The 21,299-nt window shown below is 40.4% G+C and overlaps 1 protein-coding gene across 5 annotated transcripts in view; it reads right to left on the bottom strand.

Moving 5' to 3' along the window:
• Positions 1-997: 997 nt before the first annotated feature.
• Positions 998-21,299, bottom strand: part of MAP7D3 (MAP7 domain containing 3) — a 34,476-nt gene continuing 14,174 nt past the window's right edge. Inside the window, exons 7-19 of one of the 5 annotated variants that reach the window (XM_082445256.1) lie at positions 20,545-20,634; positions 15,787-16,160; positions 15,298-15,666; positions 14,619-14,749; positions 14,145-14,353; positions 9,750-9,882; positions 8,104-8,242; positions 7,052-7,156; positions 5,984-6,037; positions 4,269-4,371; positions 3,024-3,219; positions 1,828-2,099; positions 998-1,244 (exon numbers count right to left, since the gene is read on the bottom strand). In XM_082445256.1, the coding sequence (XP_082301382.1) occupies positions 1,237-1,244; positions 1,828-2,099; positions 3,024-3,219; positions 4,269-4,371; positions 5,984-6,037; positions 7,052-7,156; positions 8,104-8,242; positions 9,750-9,882; positions 14,145-14,353; positions 14,619-14,749; positions 15,298-15,666; positions 15,787-16,160; positions 20,545-20,634 (2,183 nt within the window). In that variant the 3' untranslated portion in view covers positions 998-1,236. Of the gene's footprint in view, positions 1,245-1,827; positions 2,100-3,023; positions 3,220-4,268; positions 4,372-5,983; positions 6,038-7,051; positions 7,157-8,103; positions 8,243-9,749; positions 9,883-14,144; positions 14,354-14,618; positions 14,750-15,297; positions 16,161-20,544; positions 20,635-21,299 lie in introns of all 5 variants that reach the window. The other 4 variants (XM_082445257.1, XM_082445255.1, XM_082445254.1 and 1 more) reach the window with 4 other exon arrangements.

A 21,299-nucleotide genomic window follows, 5' to 3' on the forward strand; every position in this document is an offset into this window, starting at 1 on the left:
TTCTATAACAAAGATACAGTACTCTGAATAGCAAAGAACTAGGGAATCAGAAAGAATAACTACTTCCTTTTACTAATCGAAGACTGGTGGCTACAAAGGAACACAGGCCTGCTTCAAACTATTTGTGATTCACCAGAAAACTCATTAGCATTAGGACCACTAATTTGAATTCAAGTTTTAGTCAATGGTTTAAGCAGGATTCAATGGATTTCAGGAAACATATATCCTGTGTACACGTGTGTGCGTGTACATGTGTGCGTGTACATTGTGTATGTCTCTGTGCCTATCAAGGGGGCTGAAGAATAACACTGCTCCTGTACTCACTCGTAGCCAGCCGCTAGAGAAAGGCAAGCAAATTTTGATTCCACATCTCAAGCCTGAGTGTATACTGAAGGGCAGGCCTGGAGAGCACAAGCAGAAAAAGATTATACACAGTAAACATTTAGAGGAATTCAACATACCCCTTGACAACAGCCAAATACTGCCCTATGTACACAATAAAAATAATATCATGTTTTTATAGATAAACCGCAGTATGTACTTCAAAATGAAACACTGACAAAAGCAGGGAAGATGCTGAAGATCACACCTTCTAGGACTCCCAGTATTTGGGGGTATCAGTGCCTGTGTACGGGGCTGGCAGACTATGGCAGAGTTAGAAATATACGTACATAGCGGTAAAATGTGATTTAAAATTTTGCAACCTTCTGTATTTGTATATTAAGAACAATCCAAACAAAGCTCTTGTGAGGAATCTTGAGGCCCTCAAATAAGCCATCATGTCCTCTACAAGATCGAATGTGAGTTTTTATTGGTAAATTAAAGTAATTGTTAAATGGAGTAAACGTGATTTTAAGATTTCAAATATATACTGAGAAAAAACTATTCCTCTGGTAGAGATTCTCTTAGAAACTCAAGAGTTAGCATTTTATAAAGACACCCTTGATACACACTCAAACGTGTTGGTAGGAAAACACAAGAACGAGAGACATGAAGATTTTTACAGGCAAACAAAACGACTCTTTACTCAGAACCCTTGCTTATGGGCAAGAGTCAAGATGATATGAGCATCTTCTGAGATAAGTTAAGATGACGTTTTGATGTTTCCCTTTTTTTTTTTTTTTGAGAGTCATTTTCTTTGCCAGGTTCAAGTAGGAGGTGGAGAAATTTTAGGAGATGTGCCTGGAGGTCAAAATCCAGAGTGGAGAACGGATTCTCTTCCAGGCTGGATGAGGTTTACATATCTGACCAGAGGGAAAAAGAAAAGAAAGAAGGTTAGTAGAGAAAATGCTGGTTCCACACCAAGTGGGCCCTGGCTCCCCTCTGAGGTGGGCCTGGGACCCTCAGTAGCACCCCCGGAGTGGCTGACACACTGGTGCTCTTATAAACGTTCCCCAACCCCCAAATGGGCCCAAGCTGCCTCTCAATTTCAGAGAGCTTCTCAAGGAAAGAAAAACACAGGCCTTTTGGTTTTGGAAACACAAGTTGAGAGACTAATTCCAAAAAACTCACTAACCCTCTGCCCTAAATGATTATCTGTGTGCTGTAGAGCAGCCAGTGGATCAGGAGCGCAGAGGAACCTGAGGGGTCTGGGGTTTGAAATGAACCCTACTTTGTATATCTGGCAGGAAATGCAGGACATAAAAATTAGAATCAAGTCATTTACCCTCTCAAAACTAACTTAATGGAGGGCTCTTCAACATCAACCTAGTTTTGGACCAACCACTGTCTTCTCCCTCACCAAGACAACCCTGGAACAGCTGGAAACACAGGAGGGTTCAAGGTCAACTACCTTTCAAATGAAGTGAAGATGGGATGAGGCCTTACCTGATAGAGCAGAAACAGATTTGCTTGTTTTCTTGTTGTCTATAGGCAGCTGGTGACTTAGGCAGGATGTCATGGGACCTTTCAGATGGTGTTTTCGGCTATCAGGAGGGATACTGGACTTAGGTGGTTCTATCTCGCCTGTGATGTCAATAATCTTGTCACAGACCCAATCCTGTGCCTCTGAATGTAAGCTCTTGGAAGGTCCCACAGTGTTGCTGGTTTCTGCCTTTCCGGTTTTGGCTGCTCGGTTGGCTGTTCTTTTGGTGGAGGATCTGGAAAAAGATATTTTAGTTATAATCCGGATTATCCCCAAACCAAGGCTTTGCCTGAAAGAAGCTTTATTATTTAATTCTAAGAAATGTCTTGGACATAAATAAACTTTCAGAATCACAGAATGGGAAGGCTGGATGGAAGGGACCCTGGAGATCACAGAACACACTGGTTTCCAAATTGTGTCCTCCCAGGTCCTAGGGTTCCATGGGAATGCTGAGGGGGACGAGGAGCAGCTAAGCACGCAGGGCTCCGGGGACGCCGTCCCTACTTCAGGCACATCCAGGACACGGCCAGTAAGGCGGAGTGAGGACTAATGTGGGTTTACCAGCTCCAGTGCTCTTTCCACGCCATCACTGAGTCTCTGAGCAGATTGTTTCCACAGGCCTTGCAGGTTAATGTCTTTTCAGGCCATCGCCCAAGGAGCCTTCCTTTCCAGGAATCTGGTCCTGTTCTTCTAACCTAACCTCTGACCCTCAGTTTCCCGTATGTACAGTGAAGACTTTAATATCAAACTCAGAGTTGCAGTGAGAATTAAAATAGTTAAAATGCCTGGTATACTGCAGTCACTCAATCAATGTCCCCTTCCCTGACTGTATGAGACAACACTAACCAGCATGAATAAAAGCACAGTTTGGAGTCAGATGTATCTGGGTTTGAATTTGGGCTCTGCCCTTGAACAGTGGGATGCTGGGCAAATGAGGCCCATAATCTCTGCACGCCTGAGTTTCCTCGCCTGTAAAAATAGGGATGCTCATCCTCACTAGGCAAGGCTGCTGTGGGGATTAGTTTGTTTCTATAAGTCGAGTGCTTGACACAGTGTTTGGTACAAACTAAGAGCTCAGTCAATAACCTCATGTATCATTCTAAGAATGCCAATCATAACCCTTCCAAGTGTATTCTGATGAACTCACCTAGGGACTCACCTGGCACTCTTTGTCTGATTCAAAGGGTCTTTCACTCTTTTTTGTCTGAAGGTTTTCATGTCACAATTGAAAAGTGTTTTTGTCTCTTTACGGATGTAGCTAGAAGTCGCATCTAAAAGCACCAGCTTGCGAGTGTTCTTCACGTTTTTAAAATGTGTTTTTGGTTTTGTGGATGACTCCGTGCCGTTTATAAAAGCTAGAGGAAAAAAAAAAAAGAGCAACAAGATTAAAACTGGAGTTTCAACAACAAGACAAGCAAAGTGCCTGCCGGCTCGGGAGGGAGCCTCCCTGAAGGCCGGAGCGGTCTCATGGCAGCACTTCCCAGAGCCACGGCCTGGGCTACTGCCCAGGGCACAAGCCCAGCCGGCCCTCAAAGCACAAAGCACCACCTTTAAGGAACCTGCCCTCTCTCCTTTGCCAGCAAAGAATGACGGCCAGAGGGCAGGATGGCACCACGCTCCTTGCCCCTCCTCCTGATGACCCTCTTATTCTCGCCTCACCTCCGACCTCAGCCTTTCCCAGCACCCCGAGGTGCTGCGCCTACCGCTCCGTCCTCGTGGATTCTGGCCAAAGTGCTTTTAAGTGCGACCAGCTTGTGGCAGCACCACGGTCTGTTCATGCCTGGCTCCCCACTGGCTGTGGTTCCTCGAGGCCCCAGTAGCTAGCAGAGCGCCCGACTTGTGTGTTTGATGCCCACTACGCCATAAAGGGTGAACGAATCATGTTTTCTCAAATGCCATTACTGTGGCCATCAAGTGGTTCCTACTCACCAGGGAATGAACGAGACTCAAAAATACACCTTAGGGGCACTCATATCACGACATGATTCTCATTCTCTCTCAGTGAGGCGGGGAGTGACGTTCTACCTATGGTCAGTCATGAATGTGCCACAAGGTCCTGAACTGCGAGATGCTAGTAAGCCTCACACTGAGCTGAGAAAGAGCTGCCACTTACAGTCTCTCAGCACAACCTGAAACACAGTAACAGCTGAAGCAGCAGCTAATATTTACTGAGAGTTTGCTATATGTCAGGCACTATTAGCACTGCATGATCTCACTGCAATCTCATGCCCACCCTAGGGAGAGAACAACATTGGCTTCCCCTTTTTCAGACGGGAAAACTGAACACAGAGAGGTTGAGTAACTTGCTCAAATCCACACAGCTCAGAAGTGGAGAAACCTTTGGATGAGCCTAGACAGTCCAGCTTCTAAACAGTGACTAACAGAACTCAGAAGGCAAGCAAACCTGATGGATGCATGTCATCAAAGGAATCACTGTCACTTTCCGACTCGTCCTCATCGTCTGCCTCGTCCTCCTCATATGCATCGTTGCTGAATGTTTCTGTAGCCTACCATGAAAAACGAAAGTCGTGATTACATCTAATATTCAATCATCCTGACTTAGTTATTTCAAAGAAGACAGATTTCAGGGCTTCTCTGGTGGCGCAGTGGTTAAGAATCCACCTGCCAATGCAGGGGACACGTGTTCAAGCCCTGGCCCGGGAAGATCCCACATGCCGCGGAGCAAGTAAGCTCGTGCACCACAGCTACTGAGCCTGTGCTCTAGAGCCCGCGTGCCACAACTACTGAAGCCCGTGCGCCTAGAGCCCGTGCTCCACAACAAGAGAAACCACTGCAATGGGAAGCCCATGCGTCGCAAAGAAGAGTAGCCCCCGCTCGCTGCAACTAGAGCCCATGTGCAGCAACAAAGACCCAATGCAGCCAAAAATAAAAATAAATAAAATAATTTTTTTTAAAAAAGACAGATTTCACACCTGGATTGATGGCTAATTTTTGTCATTTCAGTTAAAAGGTTAAAAAAAAAAATCTAACCTCTTTGGCCCACAGAATCTACAGAGGACAGGACAGGTGGCCCGTGTCTTGCAGCTAGGGAAAGCCACTCAAGAATGAAAGACTTCCCTGAGTGGGAGCCAAGGGGCAACAGCTTTGGGCTGGCATGGGGGCTCTGCCAAGGTGGGGCCTTGGCTAAAAAAGTTCTTGGCTGCTGCTTGAGGCAGGGCGTCTCAGGCCAATGGGCTAAATGATCCTTGAGATGGCGACTCCCAGCACTTTTCAGGAATGACATTTCTATTCTAAATTTTCATGATATGAGTGACCACAACTGGGCAACTGTAAATAGGCAAAATATCAGTTTTGTAGCTCAGAGGGTAAAGAACACAGAATCTGGGGGAAAAAGACCTTAGATGCACGCAAACCATCAAAAGACAGGACACTGGGGCCGGGGAGGGAAGGGTGGCGGTAAACAAATACTTATGAGATATACCCTGAAAGCACTAACCATAAAGGAAAGAAACTGCTAAATTTCAGTTCATTAAAATAAGCTTCTGTTTATCAAAAGACATTATGAGAGTGTGAGGCAAACTACTGCACGGGGGCTAATAACTGCAATACAAATGTCCAAAGGGCTCAGAAGCAGAGCAGGTAAAATCTCCTACAGATCAATAGGAAAAAGGCAGGTGACCAAATGGAAACAAGGGCAAAGGACTTGAAAAGGCACTTCACCAAAGTGAATCTCTAAATGGCCAATAAGGCACCCGACTCCATTAGTCATCCAAAAATACTGATAAATTCAGCGATGTGAAAATCAAGAACTTCTATGTAGCAGCAGACAGCAAGAAGAAAAGACAAGCCACAAACTGGGAGAAGATATGCGCAACACATACAAGCAAGAAAGGAGAAGTTTCTAGAACATTTAAAGAACTACCAATGAGTAAGGAAAAGACAAGTCAGCCAGAAAGTTTTGGGCAAAAGACCTAAACAAGCGTTCCACACAAGAAAAAACATGAAAGCTAACTAAAGGTATGAAAACATGCTCAACAGGGAAACGTCAATGTGATATGTTATTTCATTACCACCAGAGATTGGCAAAAATTAAAAAGTCGGCAAGAATGTGAAGCAACAGGAATTCTTATACACTGCTGGTAGGAGCACACAGACTACCTTTGAGGTATTTGAATCTGGCCTTCTTGTCCGCTTCATAATTTCCTCAATTCTCTATTTAAAGGAAAATAAAAATTCAAACATGAAAACAGATTAAAAACAAAACACTGGTCCTGAAGAAGTTGATTATTTCCATGTTCCAGAAGCGGACAATATCAGTGACTGCTCCAACGCCACAGATATAACCGACGCAAGACCCTGGGCCGGCAGCTGGGTGCCTTCCTTGAAGCCCAGTTTCATGATCATCTAGAAAACACCCTGAGCAGTGACAGATGTACTTGTTATCCTAACACAGAAATCCAAATGACTTCTCACTCCTGATTTTGCCGACATGGAAGTTTATTACTTAGACTAAGCACATATTATTGCAAACCAATTAGAACTTGTGAACATGATTTTAGTCTGAACAGACCACGAGTGAAGCCGAGTTAATGAAAAGAATGCACCCCAACAATGCGACCCCGTCAGAGGTTTTGTTACTAGAAGGAGCACAGGCAGGAGGGATAAGAGCTCCCTTCTTTCCTGAAGGCGAGGAAAGCTGCAGCTCTCTGGCCTCCTCAGGGTGACTGATCTCCTGACAGAGACGCCGTGAAGTACCTTGGCCTGGTCCAGGGCCTTCCTTGCTCCCAGACAAGCCACGTGGGTTGCACAAAGTGAGGTCCTACCTTACAAACAGCCTGCACCTTGGCCTCTCAGGGAACCCTCCACCTTCTGCTTCTTCCCACTCAGTTGCTGCAATTTCCAGCCCAGTTTAGAAGAAACTCTAACTTCCACCAACCCCTACCATGACCTGAGTGACTCTGTTCAAAGGAGCTTTGTTCCCAGAGATTTGCTGTATAGAGATATCCCTGTAATGGTCATCAGTGGTCCATGAGGGAGAGGTATGATCAATAAGAGGAGATCATTCTAGGGAGAAGGGATCAGATCCTTGGATAAGAGAGTACAGAGGGAAAACAACCAAGGCTAGCATATCACTTACTTGTCATTTTCAAAAACATGTTTTGATATCATGTGCCCAACATTGTTTTAAACAAAGAATCAAACCCCCCAAACAGAGAGAAGGAGTACCTTTTTTCTTTCTAATCTCTCCTGCAAATTCTGTAACATAATTCTCTCGTGCTCCTTCTTGCGTTTGTCAGCCTCCTCCTGAGCTTTTATTTTGGCATCACTTTTCTAGAAAATTTGTATAAAAATGTCATTTAATCTCAATATATCTGAGTGACATCAGTGAAACAGTAAGATGTTATCCAGAATAAAATAATGTAACCTTTTGATCGAGAGTACCCACATATATCACATTCACGGGTCATCAGTTTTCAAAGCATTAGCAAAAATATACAAAACTAGCCTAACTATTACCACAAGGATTTACAAGCCATGTTAATCCCCTTCAGGACCTCAGGGTTGTCAGACCACGATCGTTTCAAGTATGTATGTGATTGTGTAGTCTTCCACTGACACAGGCATCAGAAGCCAAGTCTTATACTTCTCAAAAGCAGCAAGAGGATTCCTAAAGGTACTTTCTCAAGGAATGCAAATGCATACAATCATTTATGTAACATATTAATTGATTTTGATAAATGATACACTAAAACTGGAATATAAATTAGGCTACAACAATAATTTAAGCTGAGTATAGTCTGAGCTCAGTTTGGGGGTTTATGTACCTGGTGATTTAAATTTACATGGGTGACATTCTCATCGGTGAATCTGATGAGGCATTCATAATTTGTATCTTATCTGTTGTGGCGCAGGTGTTAAGTGTCACCACAGAATGCAGGGCTGGGAAAACTCACACAGGACGTTTAATCTCTGTGAGCGATCTGGATTTCCCGAAACCAAGCTGTAATATTATTTATGAAGACAAACTAAAGGACTGCTCATCTGTAATTTGCTGCTTTCTGCTTTTGTTTCACTTGGAAAACATTCTGGGATTCGGCCAAGGGTGGCTGAGAACAGCTCACAGCGACACTGGTAATAGCGAGGCTGTGATGTGAATGCAACCAGAGCGTGCAGCATCTGCTGGTTTTCTGTCTTGGAGAAACAGACTTTTGCTTTGGGTTTCTACTGAATTTTAGAATCTGGTTCTCATCCCTTGATCAAGTGGGGAGCCGGCAAACCTGGAGTTCTACTTTTTGGTCTTCTTGTTCTTGACTTCCTTTCTTCTTTTTTATCTCCTTTGGTGGTTGCCCATCTCCAAATTTTGAGAACTCCTCTTGTTGGCCTTCATCTGCTTTCTTTGCTATGTCTTTCATTTTCCTGATGACACAGAATAATTAAATAACTCTTATTATGTGCATTTTTATAGTAAAGCTGCTTGTGTACAGTAATACAATTTCTATTTACACCAGATTCACCACTTTTTCTGTGTTGTTACTACACAGGATTTGCATAATTTCATATTTTTTTAATGGGGAAAACTAGCCCTTGGGAGTAGAAAAAGATTTCTATCAAGTAGTGGGCTACTTTGCGTCTTAAAACACAAATAAGTGCGCACACACACACACACACATATATATATAAAATCACTCTTTCTTAACTGTTTTAGACGTATGCTCATACCCAGTCTCACATGGGGGTGTGACAGACGGAATTTAGAGGAGGGTCTGGTGGTGCTCAGAGGAGAAAAGCCCAGTCTACAACGACTGGTATTCAGGGCTTTTAAAATGTTAAACTAGCTCTGTTTACATGAAGCAATGAATAATATTCTTCAAGTTATAGGGGTGTTTTTTCTATTCATAATGTCTCCTCCTCCTTTCTCCCAAACCCATATAAGGTATATAGAAAGCATGTGACTGTGATTCAAAAACACTTAATACTTAAAAACAAAGTCAGGACTGTAGTTACTCTTTGCAGGCAGTGGACAGAGGTTTACATTAGAAGGCCCCAAATCAAATGGGCCTTGAGATCGAAGATCAAGAAACCTTTAGATTGAGGTAGAATGCACACAACTGTACATGACAATGGCAGCCCACAAGTCACTGGAAACCCAGTAAAACACAAGAAGTATCCCTTCCAGGTTTACAATTTTTTTCTTTTTTTGGTAACTTTTTATTTTCAAACTTACAAAAAAGTTTCAAGCAAAGTTGCTTTACCAGTTACTAACTATGTGTGTGTATATATTATTTTTTATGAACCGTCTAAGGATTGAATTCTGAACTAAAAACAACTGTATAAAGAATGTCACTGGGACAAATGGCAAATTGAACTGCTGACTCTGAATTAGAAAATAAAATAATAAATTTCCTGATATTAGTTATTATACTCTGGTTATGTCAGAGAATGCTTTTGTTCTTAGGAAGTATACACGGAAGTATTTCGTAGGAAAGGGTCAGGATGTATGCAACTTATTCTTAAACAGGTTTACAAATTCTAAAGTTATAAAGGGCCTTTGAAATAAAGAAAGGGGCTGGTGCCAGTGAATGGCAACAGAAAGAGTCTTGTGTGATCACTCAGGTGCTCCCACTGAGATCCAGGCCCCTGACATGAGTTCAGGTCTCTATGCATCTTTACAGCACACCTGACAGCACATGACACATAGAGACTAAAAAGGACCATACACTCATCTACACACCAGCGTCCTGTCTGCTTGAAATGTTCCCCACATTTGTTTAGAAGGCGACGAGTCATTTCTGATTCACACTGAAGAAAAAGTCAGCTACTATTTGAGAATTTATAATACATCTAACTTGAGGATAAAGTCTGACTTTCAGAATTCAGGCCCCAGCCAAGATTTACAGTATAGAAAGGATGATTTTGTGCCAACCTTTGTTCCATCTCTTTTTGTAGTCTTTCTTCCTCTTTTTCTTTTTGTTCACGAGCAAGACGTCGTTTCTCTGCCAAAATTTTTGTTGCCTCCTCGGCATTCATAGGCCCTGGTGTGCTTTTATTACCAGACTCTAATTTAAATTAACATGTAAAACAGTTAAGTTTAGGGAACTTACTGCCTCTAAGTCCAACAAAGAGGTACAAGACAACCTGTGATGTTAAAAAAACCAAACAGTATGTTTGTGGTCTAAAATGTATAAATAAACTATAAGTGATTTATGTAACAGCTTTTGTTCAAAAGCCCAACTCCCGCCCCCTCTCACCCCCACCCCCCAACAAAAGAAGTAGCATATTGTTGATTTTTAACAACTACCTGTTCCAAAATGAAATAATGTACTCCTGCTTTGGTTTAGTTGTTTTGAGATACCTGACTGAATTGCCTCTATGGGAAAAAACTTAAGATATACTGAATACAGAGGAAGACAAGCTTATGCTCGGTCCAAATGAAGTGTACAGATCTTTTATTTTTTAAGTTATTTTGTCATGCCATGCAGCTTGCAGGATCTTAGTTCCCTGACCAGGGATCAAACCTGGGCCCTGGCAGTAAAAGTGTCAAGTCCTTAACCACTGGACCGCCAGGGAATTCCCTGAAGTGTACAAATCTTAATTACTCGATTAAACAAAAATATATCTAGCGTACATTGTGCATCATCTTTACTAAATAAGTACTGTTTAGCTAACTGTTGATAATCGTATGTTAACATATTTGGTTGATCATAAAGTGGCTAACTGTAGATAACCAAAGAAACCAAGACTATCAGTAAAATAAGGTGACCACATGGAGGCATAACATTTTAGTTCATGTGACGAATTTGTTTTAAGTATGACGAATTTGTTTCAAATAAACTACATACAAAAATGAGGATCTAAAAAAATCAGGAATAAATAATTTGTAATAAAAAGATCGTTTCTGTTACAAAGAATTCACAGTGGAATTCCTTCAAAAAGCAAAATTCATGAGTGTATTTAAAATTAAGTAATGTCAATGGATATTAAGAATGCATTTAATACCAAAAAAGAAAATTACAGGCCAATATCTTTGATGAATATAGATGCAAAAATTCTCAAAAAAATGTTAGCAAACCGAATCCAACAACACACAAAAAAGATCATACACCATGATCAAGTTGGATTCATCACAGGGTCACAGGGATGGTTCAACAAACGCAAAGCAATCCATGTGATACATCACAACAACAAAAGCAATGACAGAAACCACACGATCATCTCAATAGATGCAGAAAAGCCTTCTGATAAAATTCAGCATCTCTTCATGATAAGCTCTTACCAAAGTTGGTATAGAGGGAACATATCTCAACATAATAAAAGCTTTGACAAACCTACAGCCAATCTAATACTCAAAGGTGAAAAGTTAAAAGCCTTCCTGCTAAAATCTGGAATAAGACAAGGATGCCCACTCTCACCACTTCTATTCAACAACAGTATTGGAAGTCCTAGCCATAGCAATCAGAGAAGAAAAAGAAATAAAAGGTATCCAAATTGGAAGCAAAGAGGAAAATTGTCATTATATGTAGTTGACACGATATTATATATAGGAAACCCACACAAGACTCCACACAGAAACTACTAGAACTGATAAACAAATTCAGCAAAGTAGCAGGATACAAGATTAACATACAGAAATCTGTTGCATCTCTTTACACTAACAATGAAATATCAGAAAGGGGAAAAAAATCCCTTTTAAAATTGCATCAAAAACAATAAAACACTTAGGAGTAAACCTGACTAAGGAGATAAGAGTTGTACGCTGAGAACTATAAAACATTGATAAAGGAAACTGAAGATGATTTAAAGAAATGGAAACATATCCCATGCTCTTGGATTGGAAGAATTAATATTGTTAAAATGGCCACACTACCCAAAGCAATGTACAGATTTAATGTGATCCCTATCAAATTACCCATGACATTTTTCACAGAACCAGAACAAATAATCCTAAAATTTTTATGAAACCATACATAAAAGACTCAGAATATCCAAAGCAATCCTGAGGAAAAAGAACAAAGCTAGAGGCATAACCCTCCTAGACCAGACAATACTACAAAGCTACAGTAATCAAAACAGTGTGGTACGGGCACAAAAACAGACATATGGATCAATGGAACAGAATAGAGAGCCCAGAAATAAACCCACATATCTATGCTCAATTAATCTTTGACAAAGGAGGCAAGAATATACAACAGAGAAGACACGGTCTCTTCTGTAAGTGGTGTTGGGAAAGCTGGACAGCCACATGTAAGTCAATGAAGTCAGAACACTCCCTCACACCATACACAAAAATAAACTCAAAATAGCTTAAAGACTATTAAAATATAAAACAGGACACCATAAAACTCCTAGAAGAGAACATAGGCAAAACATTCTCTGTCATAAATAGTAGCAATGTTTTCTTAGGTCAGTCTCCCAAGGCAATAGGAATAAAAGCAAAAATAAATAAATGGGACCTAATCAAACTTACAAGCTTTTGCACAGCAAAGGAAACCATAAGCAAAACAAAAAGACAACCTATGGACTGGGAGAAAATATTTGCAAATAATGTGACCTACAAGGGCTTAATTTCCAAAATATATAAATAGCTCATACAACTCAGTAACAAAAAACCAAAAGCCCAATCAAAAAATGGACAGAAGAACTAAATAGACATTTCTCTAAAGAAGCCATGTAGATGACCAAAAGGCACACGAAAAGATGCTCAACACCACAAATTATCAGAGAAATGCAAATCAAAACTACAATGAGGTATCACCTCACACCAGTCAGAATGGCCATCATCAAAAAGTCTACAAACAATCAGTGCTGGAGAGGGTGCAGAGAAAAAGGAACCCTCCTACACTGCTAGTGGGAATGTAAATTGGTAGAGCCTCTATGGAGAATAGCATGGAGGTTCCTTAAAAAACTAAAAATAGAGCTACCATATGATCCTGCAATCCCACTCCTGGGCATATATCTTGAGAAAACCATTAATTCGAAAAGATACATGCACCCCATTGTTCACAGCAGCATTATTTACATTAGCCAAGACATGGAAGCAAACCAAATGTCCATCAACAGAGGAGTGGATAAAGAAGATGTGGTACATATATACAATGGAATATTACTCAGCCATAAAAAAGAACGAAATAATGCCATTTGCAGCAACATTATTAGGACCAAGACATTATCATACTAAGTGAAGTAAGCTAGACAGAGAAAGACAAATAACATATGATATCGCTTATATGTGGAATCTAAAAAAATGATACAAATGAACTTATTTACAATACAGAAATTGACTCACAGACATAGAAAACAATCTTACGGTTACCAAAGGAGAGGGGCGGGGAGGGATAAATTAGGAGTTTGGGATTAAAATATACACACTACTAAATATAAAACAGAAAACCAACAAGGACCTACTGTATAGCACAGGGAACTATACTCAATATCTTGTAATAACCTATAATGGAAGAGAGTGTAAAAAAAGAATGTGTATATTTATATATATATATATATGTATAACTGAATCACTTTGCTATACACCTGAAACTAACACAACATTTTAAGTCAACTGTATTTCAATTAAAACTAAAAAACAAAACAAAACAAAACAGAAACAGACTCACAGACATAGAAAACAAACTTATGGTTACCAAAGGGGAAAGGAGCAGGGGGAGGGATAAATTAGGAGTTTGGGATTAGCAGATATGAACTACTATATATAAAATAGATAAACAATAAGGTCCTACTGTATAGCACTGGAAACTACATTCAATATCTTGCAATAACCTATAATGAAAAAGAATATGAAAAAGAATATATATATAGCTGAATCACTTTGCTGTATACCAGAAACTAACACAACACTGTAAATCAACTGTACTTCAATTAAAAAAAGAATGGCAAAATACCAATATGATACTTTTTGGAACCCACATACTGACCTGACACATGTATGGTCTATGTATGGAAACTGCCCTACAGCTCCTGAAGGAAACCTGCTCAGCCACAAATGGCTGGAGTGCTCTCTCCAAGGATGGAAAGTACCTTAGGGCCATCCACTATCAGAGCTGGAAGGAAATGCAGGGACCACCTAGACCATGGCGCTCATCCAACCCATCCATACTTCCAATATCAGTTCCAAAAATGGGGGTAAGAAGTTCCAGCAAGAAAAAAAAAGCAGTGTGCCAGCGTGACTGGTGAAAGTCTCTTTATTTAAAAGAAAGTTCGCTTCCTAAAGTTCTCTGAACTGGGGAATAAAATGACGTTGACAGTTCCCAAACTACCTTAAGATTTTCTGTGTTGCTGAAATGAACTTCTTAGTGAAGGAACTCACCTTCACAGATCATATCCTTTTGGCTTGCAGTCTCAGAGCTGTTAATGGTGTTAGAGATGGCTTCACTTTTCATTCCAATAGTACCTAATGCATTTTGTGCAAATACGGTACGCTGCATAGGAATTGCTCTACAGGAAAAAGAAAACTGTGTCGACTGTTTTGACGTGACGGGTGAAGGTGACGGGGGGCGATTCTTTTGGATTTGCCTGCTGGGAAAAAGTAATAGTTAATAGGGGAAGTCTGGTATGGTTTCGTAATACATATGTGATGATTTTTAGTGTACCATTTCATAAACTATAATGTCTTGACTTTATGATATAATGATATTTTATAACAGACAAAGGTAAATCCATTTTTAAAGGCTTTTCCCTTTATATTTACATTACCATGCATACTACATTATTTATGAAACACTGATGTGAAGTTTATCCTGGTAAAATACGTATCAGGAACAGTGGCAAATAAGCTACTTACCTAGCACTGATGGGAGATGGAGGACACCACCTGCTTGTAGGAGAAGATGACCATCTATAACACGGTATCTGCGATGGTGGTAGGCGCTTCTTCGTAATCAGGTTTGAGGCCTGTTTGTCCGTTTCTGATTTCTGAACAGATCAATACAATCAGATAAGAAATTACTAGCATTACATTTTGCAGCTGGCTTTTCAAGAGAAAAATATTCTGAATAAAATATAATTATAGCTCCTTAAACTCCCAATTTTCCTTTCATGCATGAGAATTAGGTACAGAGATACATTCTTCCAGACTAACAATTTATATTACACAATTCAAGCATGTCATAGAAATAATTTAAAAGAATTCTTTTACTTCAAAACCTACTTTTATTTTTAAATCCTAATTGAGGTTTGCAATAGTTCTCAAAAACATTCCTTCAGAGTTTAGAAACACAGTTCATATAAACTGCTTTATTTTGTTTCTTCTACTAAAAATTAACTAATATTCCAGCTTTGGGGGGGTAAACTCTGCGACAACGAATATCATATAATTTTAAATTATTAAAGTGAATTTATTTTATCACAGAACGCTATAAATAAGGAGTTGCTTATGTTGTGAAATCTGACCTATCATAATCTATACAACAAGACATACAGATTTTAATAGAAAATTTCTCAATGAAAGGCACTTGTCAAACCTGTGGAGAGTCTTTCATTTTCACCTTGGAAGACATTCCCATGGTCACCTCAGGGGAGGCCTCGGGGGGCGCCTCCATACTTGCCTCAGAGGGCACTTCTGTGCTCTCCTCTGGGGATGCTTCCACGCTCGCCTCAGGAGATGCTTCCACACTAGCCTCAGATGACGCTTCTGTGCTCACCTCTGGGGACGAGTCCACGCTCACCTCTGGGGATGAGTCCATGCTCACCTCCGGGGACGGATTCACACTCGCCTCAAGGGACAGATCCTCGCTTGCCTCAGGTGATGTTTCCACACTCGTGGGGGGTGTTCCTGCGCTCGCCTCGGTGGGTGCTTCCACGCTCACCTCGGGGGATACTTCCAAGCTTGCCTCGGGGGGTGCTTCCACGCTCACCTCGGGGGATACTTCCAAGCTTGCCTCGAGGGGTGCTTCCACGCTCACCTCGGGGGATACTTCCAAGCTTGCCTCGAGGGGTGCTTCCACGCTTGCCTCGGGGGATACATCCAAGCTTGCCTCGGGGGGTGCTTCCACGCTCACCTCGGGGGATACTTCCAAGCTTGCCTCGGGGGGTGCTTCCACGCTCACCTCGGGGGATACTTCCAAGCTTGCCTCGAGGGGTGCTTCCATGCTCGCCTCAGGGGATACATCCAAGCTTGCCTCGGGGGGTGCTTCCACGCTCACCTCCAGGGGCACTTCCACACTCGCCTTGGGGGCCGCTTCCACGCTTGTCTTGGAGGGTGTGTCTACTTTCTCCTGGGGAGGTATTATCACTGTTGACTTGTGAGGCACTATGGTACTCTTCAATTCATCACTGCTATGCTTAAGCAGGGGCATGTTTACATACTGGAATATATTGTGGATGCCTGTAGGTAAATGAGGACAGAGAGTGAAATTCCACACAGCTAGAAATTTGATAAGACAGAAATGCACCATGTAACAATATAAAAACAAAAAGAGACTGCGTTTATTAGGAAATGACAGGGATTACACACAACACAGAAATGTTTACTGAAATGGATCACAGACACAGGACAGAAGCATTGCAAAGTTGGTACTTCAGAAGCAGCACCACCACCAAGAGAGGCATTGTGAAAACAACAGTCCACTCCAGATGAAAATAAGATGCTTCTCCAAAGCTGATGTTTGCCGTAAGCCATTTCTATTTTAATCACACTATAGTTCAGAATGATTTTCATAGAAAATTACAAGACCGTCAATGCTTTTTTTTTTTAATTTTTATTTATTTATTTTTGGCTGTGTTGGGTCTTCGTTGCCACGCGCAGGCTTTCTCTAGTTGTGGCGAGCGGGGGCTACTCTTCGTTGCGGTGCGTGGGCTTCTCATTGCGGAGCATGGGCTCTAGGTGCGTGGGCTCCAGTAATTGTGGCACGCGGACTCAGTAGCTGTGGTGCACAGGCTTAGTTGCTCCGTGGCATGTGGGATCTTCCTGGACCAGGGCTCGAACCTGTGTCCCCTGCACTGGCAGGCGGATTCTTATCCACTGCGCCACCAGGGAAGTCCCTCAACGTTTTTTAAAAGTAATCTAAACAACGTCACCAAGGCCAGGGATCTTACCATTACAGGTGATTACATAAGGCATTCTATATATGATTGTTTTAAAATAGAGTATAAAAAAGAGCATTTTCTCACCCATACTAAAAATTGTAATAAGACATTAATCAGAATGGGCTGGATCTCCAAGGTCTCTTCCAGCTTTAACAATCTAAATATTTTTAGCCTAACAAATGGACAAAAATTATAATATCCGGTACCAGCTAAGATAGAGGAAAGTGATAATACCAATGTTGGGAACCAGGCAACCTCATGCACTGCTGGTGGAAGTATGGATTGGTATATGCTCCCTGGGAAGCATTTTGGCAATAGTGTATCAAAAGCCATTCTAAAAAGTACACACTCAGGACTTCCCTGGTGGTACAGTGGCTAAGAATCTGCCTTCCAATGCAGGAGACAAGGGTTCGATCCCTGGTTGGGGAACTAAGATCCCACATGCCGCGGGGCACCTAAGCCTGCATGCTCTAGAGCCCACGCGCCACAACTAGAGAGTCTGCATGCCGCAACTACTGAGCCCACGCGTGCACACCAGAGAGAAGCCTGTGCACCACAACGAAGATCCCGCATGCCGCAACTAAGACCCGACGCAGCCAAATCAATCAATCAATAAATATTTTTTTAAAATAAAAAGTCCACACTCTTTGTTCTTGCAATTTCACTTAGGATATTCTGAAGAAAAAATGAGATAAATAAATGAAAATGTATGTATGAGATTACTTACTACAGCATTGTTTAATAATATAATTTAATAATTATATTTAAATACAACCTATTCAACACAAAATTTGGACTATACTAAGGCAGTCATTAAGAGTAATAATATACAATTTTTGGACATAGAAAATGGTATATGTTGAGTTTAAACAAAAGCAGGTTATGATCCCATTCTATTAAAAAACATGTAAACGCAAAGAAAAATATTCAGTTATCAGTGGGTATTGGAATAACAGAAAATTATATTTAAAATTTTTCTACACTAAATATTTATTGCTTTATAATAAAGTGAGCTTTTTTTTCTTTTTTGCCGTACCACGTGGCTTGTGGGATCTTAGTTCCCCGACGAGGAATAGAACCCAGGCCCTCGGCAGTGAGAGCATGCAGTCCTAACCACTGGACCACCAGGGAATTCCCTAAAGTAAACATTTTAAGGAAGGTATTTGGTGGTGGCTTTCTAAAGACTTGGTAAATATAAGACTCGGTTATTTTTTAGTCCCTCACTTTTGGTAGAGAAAGCATTTTACTTACATACTTGTATGTGCCTAAACAGTCACTTATTTAACACTGACTGTGCTACAGAAAATATAGTAAGTATAATAACTAGATTTCTAATAGCTACAGGAATTTAAGACAAAATATTGAGGTTTTTGATGGGAGTAATATATTAAAATAAAATGAAAGTAATTAGAATACCTTACAATAGACTGAGGGGAGACTGGTAGAAAATAATCTGACACACATACAACTAGGCATAAACAAAGTTGGGAATTTGAACCAAGAGAAGTAAAGCTGCACTACCACAAAGTCTATGACAGCACTTTGGTTTACTAATCATATGGATATTGACATAAAAATAAGCAAAGGGGGTGGGATATATTCTGGAAAGGAAAAAGTGGAGAAAAAAAGACAAAAAGGATGGGAACAATGCACTAGAGCTCTCCATTACTAAGGACTTACTAGAGGCATGTCTAACATGATATGTAATCTATAAATGAGAAAATCCACATAACCCTGAAGATCTGTTTTATTTTACTAACAATCTTTATGTTCTTAATTAAAAGCTAAAGAGCCACTCAGTGTTATTCTTCCACATTTTAAGAAAACAAGAAGGGTGGAGTAGGACACTTTCTCCCTTGATATTATTTAAGTTTTTCTATATTTTTAAAATCCAGTACTTTTTACAGTACTGTGATACACTTAAGCACAGGTTAAGAAACCCACAGTTTTACAATTTAACAACCAAAGGTCCCTATCTCATCCTATAAATTACACTGATAACTATTCTACCCTGCTAGAAATCATAAATATGCAACATAAAATGTTGGGTATAATCACTCATTTGCAAAGTATTGATTCAAATTATTTTTATGTCTTACTGTAAAAAATTAAGTGATACAACCTACTTTTTAAGCACAAATACTAACACTTTCAGGCACTCTACTCTATGCCTGTTACCTGGAGTACTGCTTCCAGAAATTAATAATGAAGCAGTACTTTTGTTCCTGGCTACTGACGCTTTTGTTGGGATGAACAGGCGACTGATTAAATTATTCTCCCAAAGACTAGTATATAGCTGACAAACTAAATGATGAGAACAAACAGAAAGGATTTGATTTGAGGTCTCACAAATAAATGCAAAGCAAGAAGGAGCAATGTGAACTGCTGCAAATTATAACTTTCCGAGCCTAAAAGCAGAGGCAATGAGAGCCACACATATATAACAGGACTGAAAACTGCCACCTGATGGGACTACACTGTCAGGGAAGAGAATACCTGAATAGAGGGGCAAAGGCCCCAGCATACCACAATAACCCCAAAGCAGGAATCCAGGTAATGTATCTAGCAGAGCCATACCCAATGTATTGGAGTCTCTACAGAGGAACTCACACGTGGAGAAAATAGTTGTACATGACAAAACAACTCTGACATGGATTCCTCCAGATGTATGTCACTGACAGTCATATTGGTCAAGTCAATTGCCAATAGCTCCAAGAGACTGAGTGAATTATTCTGTTAAAAGTAAATCTTGTAAATAGCTTGCTCCAATAAATTTTTATGTTCAAAAAGATCCCTGTGGGGACTTCTCTGGTGGCGCAGTGGTTAAGAATCCACCTGCCAATGCAGGGAACACGGGTTCGAGCCCTGGTCCGGGAAGATCCCACACGCCGCGGAGCAACTAAGCCCCTGAGCCACAACTACTGAAGCCCGCGCGCCTAGAGCCTGTGCTCCGCAACAAAAGAAGCCACTGCAATGAGAAGCCCACACACCGTGACGAAGAGTAGCCCCTGCTTGCTGCAACTAGAAAAAGCCCGTGCACAGCAATGAAGACCCAACACAGCCAAAAATAAAAATAAATAAATTTATATAAAAAAAACATCCCTGTGACAATGACATTTGTTATAACAGGATGTGACCTGAATCAATTAAATGGAGAGTCTTCTGTAAGTGAACAGTTTGTTATGGAAAAAAAGGAAAATCATGTTTAACAGGGAAAACTTAGGGGGGTGTTAGAAACAACTTTACATAAAGAAGTACTTCAGTAATAATTTTGAAATCTTGTGTGTAATCATCAGCAGTGAAAACACGCCCAAAGGATAGATGTGGATTATGCTGTGAAGCAACAAAGCAAAGCTTTGAAGTTCAAAATGTTGCCGATAATTTAGAACTTCAATGTGCGAATTGATGAAACGTTTGAAGGGAATCAAGTGCTTCAGGACAACTCTGTCTATACCAACATTCTGTGATCTAGCTCCTCAGCTTCATTGCAGAATTATATATTTCATTTAAAGAGACTCTTCTGGCTTCAGCCAAATAAGCATGGCACCAAAGTACATTTTTTAGTTAAAGAAGGGAAATTTTGGCTTCCAATGTTTTGGAATGGCTTTTCAAGCAGCTGAATGTTGACATAAATATAACACTTTTAAACCACCATTTAAGATCGGTACATAGAAATAACTAACCAGGTGTTTTTTCTTCCACTTGTTCTGTAGATGAATGCAGTTTGCTACATCTTCTATTCAGAGATGAGCTTCTCCTCTTTTCTGTTGTTTCTGGAGATCAAGGGCAAAGAATATTACCTTTTACAAGCTGTTTATATATATTATTTCAGGGGTGAGCCACCCGTTTCCAAACATTTTATATCTTATTTAAATTTCAAGTGTTATGTAGAAATTTTACATGCCCAAACTTAAAACTAGTTTACTCTTTAAGTAAGTTATCTGAAGTGAAAGAAAATTATTTAGGAAACAGTAAAAATTAAGCGGGAAAGTCTGATACTGACAACATCAAAGTTCCCAAATTAGGAATATACAACATTTAATTTTGGACACAGTCCATAACATCTATTACTGAAGTAATTTATAGTTTAGTTTTAACTCGTATTTTTCTTTTTTTTTTTTGGCTGTGCCACGTGGCTTGCGGGATCTTAGTTCCCTGACCAGGGATTGAACCCAGGCCACGGCAATGAAAGCACCGAGTCCTAACCACTGGACTGCCAGGAAAGTCCCTTAACTAGCATTTTTTAAATAAAAATGATCATTAACATTTGGTATAGATGTCACAATTTTAGCAATCCAAACCAGTCATATGGGAAAAGACACTTTTGTGTCTTTTCCATTTCACTTGAAATAATATGGCTTTTGTGTAGACACTTTTCCATTTCACTTGAAATATTATGGCTCAGGATACTGATGAAAGTCTTTAAAGAATAACTTCT

This window comes from Balaenoptera physalus (assembly GCF_965194825.1).
Source record: "Balaenoptera physalus genome assembly, chromosome: X".
NCBI lineage: Eukaryota > Metazoa > Chordata > Mammalia > Artiodactyla > Balaenopteridae > Balaenoptera > Balaenoptera physalus.